Source organism: Drosophila eugracilis, unplaced genomic scaffold (genome assembly GCF_018153835.1).
Source record: "Drosophila eugracilis isolate 14026-0451.02 unplaced genomic scaffold, ASM1815383v1 contig_408, whole genome shotgun sequence".
In the NCBI taxonomy this organism is placed as follows: Eukaryota; Metazoa; Arthropoda; class Insecta; order Diptera; family Drosophilidae; genus Drosophila; species Drosophila eugracilis.
In genome coordinates this window covers 817,584-835,707 of record NW_024573270.1, presented here as the reverse complement: position 1 = coordinate 835,707, position 18,124 = coordinate 817,584, and the positions used below count along the sequence as shown (strand labels likewise).

At 43.5% G+C, this 18,124-nt stretch overlaps 1 protein-coding gene and 1 long non-coding RNA gene across 5 annotated transcripts in view; one reads left to right on the top strand and one right to left on the bottom strand.

The window, feature by feature from the left end:
- LOC108103854 (chromatin modification-related protein eaf-1) overlaps positions 1-17,630 on the top strand; it is a 55,255-nt gene extending 37,625 nt beyond the window's left edge. For all 4 annotated transcript variants that reach the window (XM_017209557.2, XM_017209555.2, XM_017209556.2 and 1 more), the window contains 7 exons: positions 4,627-4,761; positions 10,476-11,229; positions 11,994-12,823; positions 12,889-15,037; positions 15,111-15,294; positions 15,357-15,476; positions 15,541-17,630. In XM_017209557.2, the coding sequence (XP_017065046.1) occupies positions 4,627-4,761; positions 10,476-11,229; positions 11,994-12,823; positions 12,889-15,037; positions 15,111-15,294; positions 15,357-15,476; positions 15,541-15,727 (4,359 nt within the window). In that variant the 3' untranslated portion in view covers positions 15,728-17,630. The remainder of the gene's footprint in view (positions 1-4,626; positions 4,762-10,475; positions 11,230-11,993; positions 12,824-12,888; positions 15,038-15,110; positions 15,295-15,356; positions 15,477-15,540) is intronic.
- Positions 11,781-12,078, bottom strand: LOC108103857. The gene is made up of 2 exons (XR_001772261.1): positions 11,974-12,078; positions 11,781-11,899 (listed from the first exon to the last, which is right to left on the bottom strand). It is a non-coding gene; the product is annotated as an uncharacterized LOC108103857 (long non-coding RNA).
- Positions 17,631-18,124: the final 494 nt, after the last annotated feature.

Sequence of the window (18,124 nt, the reverse complement as noted above, 5' to 3'; positions counted from 1 at the left end):
AAAGTGCAGCTCCTGTCTGCTGCTCCCAAATGTCCCATTGACGAGGCCACGTCGGCCATTTTTAATGGTTCCGTTGCAAAGCGTGGCAGGGGGGGGGGGAGGCATCGCATTTGCAGGGGGCGACCTGTGGAGAAGCGGAAAAAATTAAAAATATTTTGCATACTTGCCGGCGCATATGCCGCAAAATGCTTGTCCGAAGAGCTATTAAAAAGTTTCCAAACATAATGAAGGGAGCTTGGAAGTATATATATATATGAAATAGGGGAGTCCCCCCCCCCTGCTGCCCCCCTGCTGCAGGGGGGTGTGTTTGCATGAAGTGTGTAAACAGTTCGCGAAGCAATTGCCCGGTCAGAAGGCGGAAATTTACCTGTAATCGGCCACACGCATTAACCAAACAAATCAATTGAGCGTTAAAGGCCAAAAGGGCAACAAGGGCAGCAAGGATATGGCTTTTTGTACGTCTCCTGTTAGAACCGTAATTGGTAATTGAAAGTGGCCCATTCGGAGTCCTCTCAACCCCACTAAATCCAACGCCGAACTAATCAATCAAGTGTGTGAGGGGAAGATGGCAAGGTTGGAAACTAAGAACTGCGAACAGGGAACAAGGGACATGGAACTTACGCGGTGAGCTAACCAATCGATTAATCAATCAATCAATCAGCCAGACAGAAAGACACGACAGACAGTCCAACGGATTGCCCAGCAAAGGTCAAAGGGTGCCACGGTTTTTGGTGCCAATTAGCGAGGCTAAACATCTGGATTAGGGACGCGGCGAATTAGCCAAAGCAGGAGTGACAAGGGCACCAAAACTTAGCGGAGATTACTAACTGATCCAAGCCAACTGTTGTTTACTTCCATTTAACTCAATTAAGATGCTAGATTAGTGGGACATTGAAAAGGGGTGGGAAGTTTATTCAGAGAGGTAGGGTAATCAATGTCATCAAGGGGGTTGTAAATGCCGTTAAGGGTTAACCCATTCTGGTTAATCTTTGAAATATCTTTAATATTATGAAAGAAAAACTAACATTTGATAGTTTTATTATTAGAAAAAGCATGAAAATGGGCGATTAAAACCACTTACTTAGCTTTCTTAAAACCAAAGTTGCCATTCAAGATAAGACCGTAAAGGAGATTACCTAATGGTAAATACCTTCAGCCACAAAAGTCATAACCAGCTGGCAATCCTTTACAAAATCCATTCATTTATTCAGTAAAAGGATCTGAGGTCATCAGAGCAATATCTATATAGATTCCATATGTGAGACTACACACCCACATGGCCGCCAACACCGTCTTACCTCTGACGGTGTCATTTTAATAAAAATCAAAGCCAGCAGATAGCATAGAGGATAGAGAACGAGGATGCCCATAAGATGCAGAAAGATTTCGGTTTGTGGTGGCAACGCAATCTCTGCAATATGCCATGGTTGAAAGAGGACCAAGAGAAGAAGGCGAGCGGCATCATTTCCTGGGCGGCCAAAATGTGTCACACAAAAGAGCCAGTGTTGGCGGAGACAAGGGCAACATGTGGCCAGGACTCATTGCAGTTGCAGTGGGCCCAGTGCCAAAGTGCCTGCGGTTATGCAGGAAAAACAGAAAAGAGTGAAAGAAAAATGGTGGCGACACCAAAAATGGCTGGCAGCCTTGCAACCGTTTACCTGCAACTCTTGTGCGGAACGAGCGCATTAATGCCGCCTTTAAAATTTATGATATTTACTCAACCAGACAGTAGAGGCAATGAGCCGCAGCCCACCATTGCATCCGCAGTGGGTGTGTGTGTGTGCATTTTGCATTTTGAATTTGGCTCAAAGAGCCGAGAGTCGAAAGCCGAGAGCTGTGAGCTGTGAGCTGTGAGCCAAAGTGGCAATCACGACGTTGGCCCAAGCCAATGAGTACTGCCTGGCTCGGTGAGTCATCGCCTGGTTGGTTGGTTGGTTGGTAGGTAGGTGGTGGCAGTGTCCTGCCAGTTGATTTTCCTCGAAGACAGCGCCGCCACTCAACTTTCACTGCAAAAACGGATGAGGCAGCCAATTTTACGCCACTTCTGTGCTATTATTTTTGAGGGCCCTTAAAAGGGGTTTATTTAAAAAGTGAATTTAAGTTCTTTATAGTCTTTAAGAAATGGGATTTTGTTAGGAATTTATGAAGTCTACTAAGTGAAACAGTTTTTTTCTAGTGTTGCACAATGTTTAAGCTAGCTTACAGTGTTGGAAAGGCCCTTAGAAGTTCTTCTACGTAGAAGAATTTTCAATTTAATCACAAACCTTGCTGATAAAAAGTATTTCTTATTTAGTAAATGATATAAAAACAAGTTTTTATCATAAACCAAACACAAACTCTTAACCAAGAAATGCTGCCTGTTGGCCCAACTGACCCATGTCAGACGATGTTAACACCTCAAGAGTCAGTCAGACAAGACATTGGGGTGCACTAACCGGCCAATTGCCCGGGACAAGAGACCATCATTGGGGTCCATCCACCTACTGAATTGGCCTTTCAATTGCACATCTCATGGCCCCGGGATATCCCAGCGACAGCGCAGCTGTGCACAAAAGTTGGCCATAGTTGGCTTCGAATTTTCCAAGCCATGGAACGATGTTTAAGTTTCATTTTAGTCTACGCCGTTCGCATGTCAACACCTGAGACGCTCTGAGTTTTTCTCACTCACTTACTCTCTCTTTCTGTCTTTCGGTATTTCTTTTTTTTCGTTTTTTTGTAATTTTCTTAAGTGTTGTCGTGTATCTTTTGGTCTTGAAAATTATTGGCAACATGTTCTGTCGTCTCTGTTGGATTGATTTTAATGCCGACGCGGCGAGGGTTGTGGAGTGTGCGGGTCCCTGTGGTCGTCGCTACCACCACGATTGCGTCGATGTCACCGGGGATGTGGCGCAGATTTTGGCCAACGGCAGTGGTTACGAATCCGGTCTTGAATGGTATTGCCGCACTTGTCGTCAACTTTATCGCCTGCAAGTGTACTTCGAGGTAGCTATATAATTGAACGCAGACACACAGACAGAGTGAACATCCATTCTGGTCTAGATCTAGTCTAGTCTAGTCTTGGGTCTTGGTTCTTTATTCGCTGATTGAATTTCAGTGGCGTGTGTCTGTCAGCGCCTTCTGGTGACCTTGTGACGAGGAGTACCAGGGAAATGGTCATTAAATTATGTTTTATTCCTTGATTGCTCTTTGGGATAAGATAAGCTTAGTGTAATTAACGAAATTAGCTTGATAGCGGGTGTGGCAACTGTACTTTAGAGTAGTGATTAGTTGGATTTTTGGGTTGTGAAATATTCAGTGGGGGTCTACTGTACTGATTTGAAGTTCTGACACCTAAAAAGTTCCAAATAAACCATAAAACAAGTACAGTTGCCTTCTTAAGATACTACAACCTGACATGTCTAGACATGTTCTGTTATAAATCAACTTTTGTACGCAACTGTACTTGCTTTATAGTAAATTAACATTTGAAAAGAAGGCAACTTTCTAAGATACCATTGCTAAGCTGTTAAACTAGCCATTCCAAAGTCAAGTTAAAGGCTATTTCGTAGCCCCCCCTCCCACACAACCAAACCCTTTGCCACCTACTGTACTTTTTACTAAGCTAAATCGTTTTTTAAGCAGAATCCCGCAGAGTAACCAGAATAAGTTTGCCTTAAGCCTGTAATTAGTAGACCGCTTTAATCCATCTCGATTCATTTCCATCAGCTGCTAAGCTTCGCTGCTCTTCCTAACCCATACTTCCTTCTCAATCCGCTATAACTATATATATATCTAGCAACCCCCTTATCCCCCTTACCCCCTCCATCACTTAACGTTAATTGCAATACTCAAGACTTTTTCCTGCGTATCAACAGAGCAACAAAGCTTTGTACATTTGCATCATCTGGACGTGGATACACCCCACCTGGAAAAGTGATGGTGGCGTTAAGGAAAATTATAAGGGAGGGGGGGTGGTTTGGATAAGGGAGAAGGAAGCCGCCTGTCCAAGTAACAAAAGAACCAGCTGGAAAAGCATCGTCGCCATTTTTAATTGTAACTGTAATTTAGCCATTGTTGTACACTTTTGATGACGCAGACGTTTCAGCGTTCAGCCAAATGGCAAGAAGTCTGCTTTTGGGCGCAAAAGGAAAAAAAAAGATAGCCAAGGTGGAAAATGGGGCGGCGAGCGTGGGAGCTACACCCCCCCACCCCCGCATATGCATACATACACTTGAGGTGCACGTGTCGTGGCGTTCGTTATTGTTTTTCCCTCGCCTGCATTCGCTGGGTTTTCTTTTTTTTCTTTTTTATAGCCACCTTTTCATTCGGTTCAAGGGTATTTTTATATGCACACAGGCATAGCCTGGCATCAAAAAATGTATTTTAAGCTTTTCAAATAGCCAAGAAATTGATCTATATATATGGGTTTATGTTGGGGTTTAAGGTTATGAGAGATATAGAGGTTTATAGAGATGGGTTTTGAAGATTTTTCAAATTTTTAAGGATTTTCAATCATTTCACTGTGAAAGGGATAAACCTTGACTTTGTTATGAAACCCATTTGATATATATCTTTAACAATCAGATATAAATATCATTTACCAGCTAAAATATGACTAACTTTTCCTCTATCTTCTACATTTTGCAGATTGCCATCTGTGATGATTACAGCCTGCCCGTAGACTTTGTTAAAAAACGACCGTCCAGCTTTGATCCGTGCCTGGCGGAGGCGATACCAGCGAATCCCGAACACTGGATAGCCCCCAGTCCGCAAACAGAGTTTGTAAGTACTTGCTTGTTAAGTGGGTGGCTGGGTGGGATGGCTTGTCTCGAGTTTGGTAGGGCAATTAACTGTTAGGGACAGCTAATTGATAAACTGCACGGTCCAGCGAATCGAGTGGTGGGTGGTATGGTGATTTCGGGGCAAGTCGCATCAACGTCAGCCGCATCAGCAGTGCGTTAATGAAAAGCTTACTCTGCCTCTGCCTCTGCCTCTGTTTCTGCCTGGTTTTTCCTGATTTCCTATACCACCTCCCCCCCTTTTGGCTTATCCTGCAGCTACAGGCGGACAGACAAACAAAGAGCTGCTCAAACAATGCACGGACTATTGGCTAAATATTGCAAAAAAAAGAGAGAGAGAGGAGAGAGGAGGAAAAAACGGAAAATACAAACAAAAAATACGGAAAATAAACAGGAAAGCCAAGGCAAAAGGCGAAAAATAAGCGAAGCCAACAAGCAAACATAGAGAGAAAGGAAAAAGGAGTGGAAGTTGAGGGGGGGTGGGGAGGTGGCCAAAATGACAAACAAACGAAAATGCCCAGCGGGCGGTGGCTGACCATACAAAATTGGACACAGATAGGAAAATAGCCAATATTTTGATGCCAAATTGGATGATTTTTAGCCAGATTTATATAGGTAGAAGTTTTTTAAGAACACTTTTTAGTGTTTTTTTTATAACTTTGAGGGAAAATTTTTGAAGGATTTTTAAAGATTTTTCATTAAGAATTTCAATAACTAAGCATAGTTAGTGAATAAATTTAGTTTTAGTTAGAAATTTAAACATAAAAACTTGCTAAAAATATAAAAGATTCTATGATTGTCATGATTAAAGATCAGTTTTGCAAGATTTGTAAGCTTTTCCACAAGATTTTCCCACTCATCACTCTAGTTCCAATTAAGTTATAAAACATATTTATAAGAAAAGCCATCTATGGCCTTTTCTTGCCACTTAAATTTCCCAACACTAAAGCAATAACCGAACGTAAAAAGAGAATAGAATAGAAAAGCCGCTGTGATAGAGCTAGGAGATAACCTCGGGCTGCAGCAAATGCCTCGTGCCACAAATCAAATGATGCCCCCAAAAACCAAAAAATCGTCAGGCCCCGTCTACGTGCCGCCCCCTTAGGCCAACAAAAAAAAAAAGGAAAACAAAACCCCCCAAGGGTGGTGCGTTGCTTGTTTTTTTTTTTTTATGGCCCATACGGAAATATTTTTTGTGTTTTGTATTTTGTGTTCCCTTTGCATATTGCCACTAAAAATGAAAAGGAAAGCCGCATGAGGCGCGCACATAAAACACACACACACACACAGAATCAGGAAGGAGGCACAGGAAGAAGTAGCATCCTTGCCACTTGAAATTCATTTTATTGAAATTTTTCTTATCCCCATTGCGAGAGAGGAAAACGAAAAGCCAAAAAAGCGACCTTCAGCTGGTTTCTTCTCGGAAATATTGGCTATACTTCTTAGAGGGTGGTGGAGAGACTAAATCAGTGCCAAGTTTTCAATCTATAAGTTAAGGCAAAGAAGTGTTTGTAAGTCAAAGAAAGGAAACGGAAAGGAGAGTGTTTTCCTTTAAATTAATAACAAATAACAGCTCTCAATTTGGGGTAAATATTATTTCAGGGATTTAATATTCTTTAGGTAAATATTTTTTATTTTGTTTTCTGGGGGAATTGAGTAGCCAATTTTTTACTTTATGGCTTATAATTTGCAGGATTTACTCAATTGAATTGATTTTTTGGACTGAGATGAGCTTATTTTGTTTTGATTTTTGGTAGATTTTAAAGTTAAGCAAGAGACTAGAGGCCACTTGAAACTATTTAACCAACTTTAATGGCTTTCTTATTTCCTAATTTCTTAATATTTCTCAAATTAAGTTTACAATTATATACCTATCAAGGTTTTTTAAACATTTCACCTTTTAAATATCAAATGTCAAAAAAGTGTTGCGGTATTTTCGCTGGTTGGCGCTGAAAGCGCGTAGTTCTTGTTGTATTCGTCGCATCAGGTCATACTGTACCTTTTTGGAAAGCTCATTTCACGCGCTAACACGCGATTGATTGATTGTCAGTTATAGCGTCGCAATTACGGAGTAAAATCAAGAGAAAATATGGCATATTTTATAGTACTACTACAGTTTATGGACCCGATACCGCACAACGATGGTATCAACGTTTTCGTTCTGGTGTAGAGGTGGTCAAAGATGCGCCACGCTCCGAGTTTTTTGCCAATAGGGAAGCGAGCTTCTATGAGAGGGGCATTATGAAGTTGGCATCTCGTTGGGAAAGCGTTATCGAAGAAAACGGCGCATATTTGACTTGAATCGCATTATTCTAACCAATTTTATACCGCAAGACTTTTTTGACAACCTAACATTTATTCATGTGAAATTCTAATGAAATATTTAAAAAAATCATTGACATTTCCACCTTTTTTTCCGCCACCTATAAACACAGCCATTTTCCCTTAAAACTCTCCAATCTTCAGAGTCTTTTAGATAAAGTTGAATGAAAGCAGCATTTCAGCTAATTAAATGGTCATAAATGTTTTGAATGTTATCTTCCTCAAAATATTTTCCCCTCATTTTCCCTAAGGTTATTCCTGTTTTTTTGGTATATATATAATATAGATATATATACAAAATCCTGACTGCCCTTTCTCATTCCATGAAAAGAATATATTCAGCCAGCAAATGGCCCAAAGCGATAACGTTTAGCGCCTTTCGATGCTCGTTTTGGCCGCCCTCTACCCCGCTGTCTCCTTCGTATTTATCTCCTTTACTCTGAGTTTTCCAGGCTGCATATTAATGCTTGTATATATGTGTGTGTGTGTGTGGTGTGCGTGCGTGTGTGTGCTTGGTGTGCGTGTGTGCCTCCTCACATTTATTAATGTAATTTTATCTTATGACTTTTGTTTGCCATAAACATGGGAGCGAGACGGAGATGAAGTTGGAAGCGGAAAAAGGGAGAGAAAATGCTACACTGAGCATGAAAGTTAGTTAGATTTATGGGTAGGGAAAAATAACAACTTAACTGCATAAAAAGTATATTCTAGTAAAGCTTTTCTTTTTCTCAGATGTTTTCTTAATCTATAACAGATTTTTAAACCCGAAAAGCAAACAAATTCCTCCTAAACTGTCTATAATTTCCCAGATTTCAGTTCTATATTTAATGAAAGTGTAGAAGCATCCATGTGATGATGCCATAATAGCTTTCACCAGTCATCTGCATGTGTGTGTGTGTGTGTGTGTGTGTTTTAAGCATTGTTTTTTCTGCTTTTTTTTCTTGCTTTGGCCAACTCACGTTTTAATGGAAGCGAACGCGACATTTTTCGATATATTTGGAGCGCGTCTGGCACTGAAGTGGGTTCTGTTCTGTTTTAAAACAAAAACAAAAACAACAACAAAAAACAGTAAAAAAAAAAAGAAAGTGAGATGGCGGGAAAATGGGTGGAAATTCGTTTGGCTTTTTCGCAGTTGTTGCTATTACTCTCCATGGAGTAATATTCAACGATAACTCACAAGCACAAAGGCCAGGCCTCCAGCCAGGACACGTTTATGTCCATGTGTGCGTGCTTTTTGTTTATTTCAATAACTTGACTATGCTTTATATATATATATCTCATATATATATATATGTTTTTTGCAACTTCACCGCAAATAAAATACAAAAAAAAAGCAGCGAAATAAAACGAACAACGACAACGTCAGCTTAGATATCACTCATACGCCCCGTTGTCTGAGCTAGTGGTATTGAATTCCATCGCATGACAGAGGATGCTGTTAAAAGAGTCACAGGTTACACTGAGAAAATATTAATTGGTTTTCGTAGTGAAGTGTAATTGCTAATGGGTTTAAAGGAGACGCCTATTAACTCTTCTTATTATAATTTGTTTCACTTTTTAATCTTTAAACATTTTAAAATCACTTTTTTAAAGCTTTGCTAACATTTCCCAGTGCACCATCCACGTGTGCAGATTATTTGTGTGTGTGTTTGAGAGTTAAATGGTTAAGGGATGTCCAAAAGGAGACTACAGCTCGTCATCAGCATTAGTCACTAAACAATGGGAATGGCAAAGATGTGAGATGTGGATAGAAAGGACACACCAGACCAGCTTTCATTCCCCGTTAACGTTGATTTCTTTTCTGTTTTTGTATTTTATTTTGTATGTTTTTTTTTCATTAAAGTTGGCATAAAAATCACGTTGTTGGGGCAACAGCAAGCGCGCAGACAAAAGTGGAGTCGGAAGTGAAGGTGGATGGATTCCAACAGTTTTCATTATTCTAGAGATGCCCCATTCCCCCCACCGATTTCTAAGGGCAATCGTGCATGTGGATATATAGTATATAGTATTATATATGAGCCCACATAAACGTCTGCTTGATATCGTTTGTGGATAATCAAAGGCAAATATTTAAACAGGAATATGTGAATGAATGGATGGATGGATGGATGGCTTCAATTGGTGGGTGGTGAATAGACCCTTTGTTTCCTTCACTTCTCCGCTCAACGAATCCACCATCCAACCCCATTATCAGTCTTTGCCTTGGAAACCCCCCCTTTTACGCTGGCTGGGAGAGAGAGCACAGCATTCGGTTTCAAGTTCAAATTCATTAAAAATGTTTTTGATTCAAGTTCTTCCCCCCTTTTTGGATTTTCCCTTCTAATTTATGAGTTTCAATTAAAAAAGGTTACCCGAAGCTTTCCTTCCCTCCACAAAATGCATTTGCTGCAGCAGCAGCAGTCTCTAACTGCAGAACAATGGGCTGGCAACCATGCGGCAGAGTTGTCTCCGCCATTGGCCAAAACATCAATTTCCGTTAGCAACATATCAGGATAACCAAGGACCAACCACAGGCCAACTTTTCCGAAACTGGACATGGACATAGCCAGTGTAAACGGAAATTTATGTTTAACATAATGGGGCAAGGAATTGGGGAAGGAATCTGAGAGATGGGGGGGTACCTATGGTTATAGACAGACCAAAGAGAAGGTGGAGTCTCATAATTTGCACACATTAGGATCCTGTTAATGTCACCGATGTTGCACTTCCGTAATGTCCAGCTATTTGTCAAACTCAACGAGGGGGTAGATATGTTACATGAAGGGAGAGAGAAAGAGAGAAGTAGAAGGAAAGGATATTGTGATTGACATGGCATTGTTATGAACAAACTGGAGTTAGAGCAGGGTAAACGGAATGTGCCATGGGTTATGGGTTATGGCAAATGAAATCCCATCCATCATGAAGGGAAACATCCAGACAAATGGCAGATGAATCCAGTTCAGGCCAATAGATGGGAATATTGTTTCTTTGCTTGCCATGTAAAGATCAACTTTATATAGAAATATATATAGATTTCACCTTAAAGTTTCAAAATAGACAGCTAGTTGAGTTTCCAGCCTTTATTCGTTAATAAAAAAAAGCCACACATGTTACGTATACGCCACCGAATGTAATTGAAAAAAAGTATTGCCTGCTTTTTCGGGCTACCATGATTCGATTGGCGGTCTGGCAGTAGTTGTTGGTGGTTATTGGTCGGTTGCTTTGGCCGAGGAAACCCAATAACCGCCACAAACGAATGGGCCACGCATATTCCTCCATGCTGGCCGCCTTTTATTCTTTTCAATTAAATGCCAAACAAATTGCAAATTGAAATGCAAATCAAATTAGCCGCTAACAAATGCTAATGCCCCTTTCCTTTCTTCTTCTCTTTGCCAGCTGCCATTTGGTGAAGCCCAACAAGTGTTGCAGCTACCAACAGCAGTAGCAATAGCAACATCAGCAACAGCAGCAGCAGCAGCAGCAGCAACAACATCAGCGGCAGCAGCAGCAGCAGCAGCGGCAAACGCAACAGTAGCAGCACCTCAACTACCGCCCCCGCTGCCCGCCCCAGTGGCAACATTGCCCAGTCAGGCGGCAACTGCAGTAGCAGCAGCAACAGCTGCAATTTTGGCCACCCACCAGCAACAACAACAGCAGCAGCAGCATTTGAACAGCAACAACAACAACAACGGCGGCAATACACACAGCCAACCGAATACGCACAACAATAACAACAACACCTTGCCAGTAGGGGCACAGCAGCATCAGCAGCAGCAGCAACAGCAACAACGTGCTACCTTGCAACATCCACCTTTGCCTAATAGCAACATCAAGCAGGCATCGGTGAAACTGATCGAAGGATATTCAGATCCCAAGGATACGCGGAATCACAAGAAGGTCTATCACAAAAAAGCCAAGAAACGCTCGGGTCCAGGTCACAAGCGTCATCAGCAGCAGCAACAGTTGCAGCAACAGTTGCAGCAGCAGCATCAGCCGCAGCAACAGACGTTGCCAACGCCCAGAAGTGCACATCAGCAGCAACAGCAGCAGCAGCAACAATTGCAACAACAGCAGCAGGTGCGGCACTCTACCTACAACAACAACAACGGCAACTTGAGGAAGGATAAACGCAACAGTCAATATAACTCAGGTAGGTCAACTCTATGGAAATTGCCATTAAAAACCAGAACGTTAACCTCACGAAAGAAGAAAAAACAAAAAAAAACTTCCCCCTTACTTGAAGTCAATAATTAAATTAGCTTCAGTTAAAGTTCATTAGGCCTTCATGGTCCAGAGATTCAAACTATCCCGAGAAGCAGGAGTCCAGGGCAATAGTAACCGAGAGAACCAGCAATTAGGGAAGAAAACAGCCGAAGGCGGGACAACTTTTCCCGCTGCGGCTACTTCGATTATCCAAGCGTGAAAATGGAAACTGGCAGGCACTGATTAAGGAAGAAGGGCTGCCGCAACAGCAACTGCAGTAAGATGGTGGAGTCATCCACATCCTCGGATGCAGTGGGTGTGGTGATAGAGAAGCTGCGGGCAGCCAAGCGCCAAATAGACTGCGTCAACTCCATTTGCGTTCCGATTGCGTGGCCCGCGGCGCCGCAATGTCGTCGCAGCGACTTAATTACAGACTGTCAACGCCGTCTCAGCAAGCTGGGAGAATGTATATACTCGTTATATATGTACATTATCATCCAAAATTAACCAGACGTTGTCCTTTTATTAACAAGATTTTTAAATTATGGAAATAAGAATGTCCTTTCGTTGACATCTCCGGCTATGAAGGCGGCTAGGTTCGGTGTTACTTGAGATGCCTGAAAGTATGCAATATATATAGCTAGTTTAGGTTCTACTAACTTTAATTAAGATTTTAAACAACTTTTCTTACCGTTTCTTAATCCTTTTCAGACTCCTCGGCTCCAAAATCTTCTGACGACGAGGCGGATATCGACGAGGAAGTTGAGCAGCTACCACTGCCCGTGCCCCAAGCTCCGGTCCAGGCTGCTCCCTTAACAGCAGCGAGTCTCAACTCACCGGACTCCATATCCGATGACCTAGTGCGTCCGCTTCCACCACAACTTCAGCGCAGTCCTCGTAAGCTGACCGTAGCTCCTGCAGAGCACAACAAGCGCCAGCCTTCGCCCTACTACTACTCCGATCTGCTGAAGAGTCGTGACAAGGATAAGGACAAGGACAAAGACAAGGATAAGGATAAGGAACGGGACAAGGATAGGGAGGATTTCAAGCTGAAATGCCGCCAGTCAACGGCCAGTGAACCGCCGCAACAGACTCAAAGTCAATTGGCTGGCTATCGCAAGAGTTCCAGCTTGGATGTGCCGCCGGCGGAGGAGCAACCGGAAGCCGAGAGTCACGAAGAGGAAGATCCACGTGCGGGCCAGGATTCACAGTCAACGCCAAAGCGTTATAGTTTCACCGAGGAGGGCGTACACATCATCCGCTGCGAAACGCCAAGCACCAGTACTTCCGAGGAGTCCGATTGCAGTGAGTGCCTCAAGCGACGCGAGTGGCACGCCCGTGCCTTGGCCTTAGTCCGCAAGACCTGCAACGTCCAGCCAAGGAATCAGAGTCAGAATCAGAATCAGAATCAGATTCAGAACCAGAGTCAAGGCCAGAATCCCACTGGCAGCGAGCTCCAGCTGCAGCTGCAACATTGCGACGCCGGCGAGGGCGAGCTGCTCAAGTGCTGTCCACCGCCACCGGCTCCAGCGGAGATCCAGGTTAGCCATATCGATAATGATATGATTTCTTATCATCTTATTAACTTTCCTTTATCATTGGCTAGGTCCAGGTCCAGCCGATGCCACCGCACCGCCTGCTGGGACCAGCAGCCGTGTGCGGAGCCTGCATCACATCCGCTCCTGCCTCCTCCTCCTTGGCCGGCGGACGGGGCAGCGAGCCCGGCGATGATCTGGAAGAGGAATACTTCCGGCCGCGCAGCATCTTCTATGTGCATCCGCATGGCGTCCACGAGTGCGCCGAGTGCGCCCAGCCAGCCCAGCCAGCTACTGTACAACCGCCAACGCTGAGCAATCCATCGCTCGATCTCTACGACGACGACGACGACGACGAGGAGGACGAAGTGGACGGTGACGAGGACGAGGACGAAGAAGAAGACGACTCCGAGGACATCATGGGCAGCAGACGGCGTCAGATCTATGAGACGGCTTTCGACTGCAAGATAGCCAAGTCGGATGATGATCTGGATGAAGTGGATCGCATTACCAATTGCTCGGTCTTGTTGCAGTTGAGTAATGGCAATGGTGGTGACATTGGCAAAGTAACTGGCTCCTCCAAGACACGAGCGGAATGCAAGAGGGCCAAAAACTCCAAGAATCAGGCTCTGCAAGAGCAAACGGGCGAGGCCCATGTCCAGGTGCATCAGGTGCAAGCGGAGCTGGGCAAACTGCAGCTCAGCCAGGTGGATCAGCAGAATCAGAATCAGGGCCAGCAGCTTGGGGCCACCGGTGTGAGTGGAGTGAGTGCGTCCAGCACTCAACAGCTGCCAGTGCGTGGCTATACTCCATCGCCGCCATCGACGGCTCCGCTGCCAATGAAATTTCCCGGCAAACATGACCGCTACCTGAACATGAACAGCATTAGAAGTGCACCCAATCTGCCCGCCGCCAATCCAGCGCATCCACGTCTCCGGGATCTCCGCTTGCCCATACAGTCCATGCGGCATCAGTGCGGCGGCAGTAGCAATAGCAATGACAACAGTCTCACCGACAGCGCCTATGTTAATCCGCCCTCAACTAATTCCAATTCGAATGCAGCCTCGGGTTCTGCATCGGCATCCGTCTCAGCAACGGGATCGGCAGCACCACGCCGGCCGAGATCTTTTGTCTTGGAGTCCGGTAGAGTATTGGAACTACGTCGCAGTGCCCAGGGTGGTCATCATCATCATCAGCAGGGTGGCCAGTCGGCACATCATCACCATCATCATCATCATCATGGTCCCGGTAGCAGGAGGAATCGTCATGGCCAGGGACATGGACAGACAGCAGGTGGCCATAACTATAGCAGCACGGAAAGCATTGCCACCTCGAGCAGTGGTGGCAGCATGGAATCACTGCGTTCCAGCACCAGTGAGGGTAATCGCAGCACCTCTAGTTCCGAGTCGCGTCACTCCAGTTCCCTGAGTTCCCATAGTTCGGAAAGCGGTAGCGGTGGCAGTGGTGGCTCCAGTGTAGCCTATCCATTGCGACCGGCACCCCTTCTGCTACACTCCAAGCTGCACATCCTCAGTCCCATTTCCGATAAGTCTTCACAGGAACCGGCCTCGGCCAGTGCCTCAGAGCAATCACAGCAGCCGTCCCAGGCGCCGATGGCGGCGCAGGAGGAGGATTCAAGTGGCGCCGTCCCAGCAGGCACTACCAATGTCCAGGTGAATACCTCCCTGAAGCAACCGCGCAATCGTAGTGCTCCAAACAAAGCCCTGCTCCATCTGGCCGATGAGCTATTAGGTTCGGATAGTGGAATATCGTTGCATTCCCGGGAGGAGGGCAAACCCCAGGCTTTGGCCCTGCAGCGTTTAACGCTTCCCAAACTTCAGCTAATCGGAGCCGAAGGAACAGCCTCTGTGGCGGGAAATTCAGCAACTGGTAGCAGTGCGGCTGGAGCATCTGGTTCGGGTTCAGGAGCAGCAGGTGGTTCAGCGAGTATACCCCAGGATTTGCGTGATCTGCCCTTCGATATGCCCAAGCTGCGGCGCCGCAAGACGCTGCAACAGGAGGCCGCCTGTACATCGGGCAGTGCCACATCCGTGGATCTCGGCGAGCTACCTTTTGATATGCCCAAGTTGCGACGTCGCCTGCGGGCCAATCAGGCGGAGATCAATAATCTGTTGATGCACAGCACCGAATCCAGCGGTATCTCACAGGCCTCCTCCAGTCATTCGATGCGAGACGATCAGAAGTTGGCCAGCAAGCTGGGTAAGTTGGGTGATGATCTTAATGCTTAAATATTTTCTTCTTGATTAATAATGAATTTTCCTTTAATATACAGATACAGCACTTTTCCGTCAGAACCTCACTTTAAACCTAAACGAATCGCGACAGGCCACCAAGCAGTTTGGCAGCCTGGATCTGCGAGGTCTCAATAGCAACAAGGAGCTGAACATGAACCTCAGCCAGGGATATGTCACCGCGGTGGACTTGATCGATGTCACCATTCCACTAGAGCGCCAGGGGTATGTTATCTGGCCATTTGACGGGTATAACCTTTGGATATATCTTTGATTTTATCTTATAGATGGTACCATGGCGCCATAACGCGAGTTGAGGCGGAGACCACGCTACGTCCGCTGTCCGAGGGTTCCTTTCTGGTGCGCAATTGCGAGTCCACAAAGCAGGACTACTCGCTGTCCCTGAAGTAAGATTGAAAGTCAGTTAATCTTATAGAATATTAGTCAAGGGGGAACTTATCTTTCTTTTAGGGGCGCCAAGGGCTTCATGCACATGCGGATCCAGCGCAACGAGACCGGCCAGTATATTCTGGGCCAGTTTAGCCGTCCCTTCGAGACGGTGCCGGAGATGATCCGTCACTTTTGCCTCAACCGGCTGCCAGTTCGCGGTGCCGAGCACATGTGTCTGATCGAGCCGGTCATTGCCCAGCTGCTCTAGACAGGATCTAGACAGGATCCAGAGAGAGAGAGAGATCTTTGGAGGGTACCAAACAGAATAACATATTAATAGCGTGTAGAGGACTTAGGAACCTATGTGAACAACACTGTATAAGCACTAGTTATATGCGAGAGATAGTTGTAGAGTAGAACGGGGAAGATGGCAAACATTGTTTTTTTTTTGTTCTTTGCCTCGAATTTTGTATGTCGGTGTAGTAGAGAAGGAGAAGGAAAGGTATAATATTAATAATACACCCCACTCACTCTGACACACGAACTAGTTTAGCGTTTAAAGTACGTAGCACATTCAGACAATACCAGTAAATTACAAAACAAAAACAAAAAACAAAAAACAAAAACCAACAACAACAAACGATATTTATATAGAAGGCATATATATACAAGCAGGACAAGATCTATATATATATATATATAAACAAGTATATGTATTTGGATAACGAGAGCACTTGAAGTCAGTTGCTAAAACATAGTAGTACACGATCCGATTAAGATACGGATATAGAGCTATTATGTGGCACTAAGCTAGTTGGTACAGATCCAAGGAGCAGCGTTTTTTTTAGATGTGTTTACACCGAACCGAGCTGAAGTTTAGGAACAACTATTATATAGCATTGGGTAAACGTCCAATGAGAACCCTTACGTTTGGCTAAAGATTTGTGGTAGAACACACACACAGAAACACACACTCTCACACATTCGAAACTTATGCAACTTTCTGTAGCACTCACACACATAATCGCCCACTTGTACCGCCCATCATTATCTATATAAACCTAATTTCCCTTGGTTAATAAGGCGGTTATAGCGGCTAGTGGGCTTCGCTTAGGGCACGTTTACACTAAGAAAAGTTTTAGCAAGCAACTCTAAAAATTTGTTGATTAATTTTATGTTACCAAAATGAAGAAAACGAACAAAAAAAAAAAGGAAATATGAAATCTAAAAAGTATGTATATCTATATATATGAGAACTAACTTTAGCGAGCAGCGATGTCATTTTTTTTTTTGTCTTAGCTGTAGGTCAGAGAGGTACGCGAAATAGAACGCTCAAAGCGCTTTTGGTTAAAGGATCGAATCGAATGGGATGGGAAGGGATGAGATCGGATCGATCGGTATGGTTAGACGAGGCAAGGATATAGCAACGCATATGAAATGTCGGTTTAAGTGTTAGTTTCTAAATGAAGGCCGCAGCAGGCGAACGAAGGGCAAACTTTATATATATATATATATATGTAAATATATATATATATATATATATATTATGAATGCTAACAAACAACAAATGATATATACTTACTATTTATATTTCTATATATACATCTATATATATATATATATATATATACACGATATTAAAGAGCAGTCAATGGTTTTTTGGTTCCAGTTCCGAGAAAGAGAGAGAAAAAGCAAGCGTCAGGCAGGATGAAAAAACAAAAAAATTAACTAATTATTGTTTCTGTTCAACCTTCGTACCGCCGAGCAAATACAACTGATTTCCAATCTATATATGTATATATATATATAGTATATCTCAACCCGGGGTTATGTTTCTTCTAGATGTGTGTGCCAAAAGTATTATTCTAGTCATATGTATGTGAATAACAGCGCGTTATTATATTTTCGATATGTTGATTGTTGCCTAATTTCTAATACTCTAAACTCAAGCAATCCGCTGCAGTGCAATATTAAAACCAATACGTTTATCTAACTCGTTTAATTAATGTATCTATGATTTTGACTAATTTAGCTTTAAGTTAATCCATAGTTAAGCGAATCAGTTTAAACATTATACATATATTCTTTATCACCAATAGAGACAGATTTTTGTAAATACGAGAATACAGATTACAAAATACGATACGATATAGTATGGATGTATAACAACACGTCGGTATGAATTTTATTTGCAATACAACTTTTAAGCTAAGATTTCAACTTCACATAGAAACCGCAAAACCACATACATAAACGACCTACCATAGCAATGTATTTTGAGGCTTCCGTAGCAGTTAAAAAAAGAAAACAAAAACAAATCCAAACCAAAAACTTACCAAAAAATCAACTACCAAAATTCCAAGATAATCGCAGCAGCACTCGGGCACCGTTTTTACACTTGCAAGGGGAAAGGCCGTGGGTGTGCAAAATCAATGAGTGTCGAATGCTTCCGTTTTGTTGTGTATAAAAAAGAAAAAGAAAGAAAATGTACTTTTAGAACTACTGTGGATAAAATGAACAACCGGCTTACTCTAACCGAAACTTGTACTCCAAACTAGAGGCGCTCTCTATCTACGGCACCCTAATATCTGATTAATTCAATTAGTACAGAGCGAATACGTAACAAGAAAAATAACAAAAAAGAAAACCAAAAACCGTAACAGCA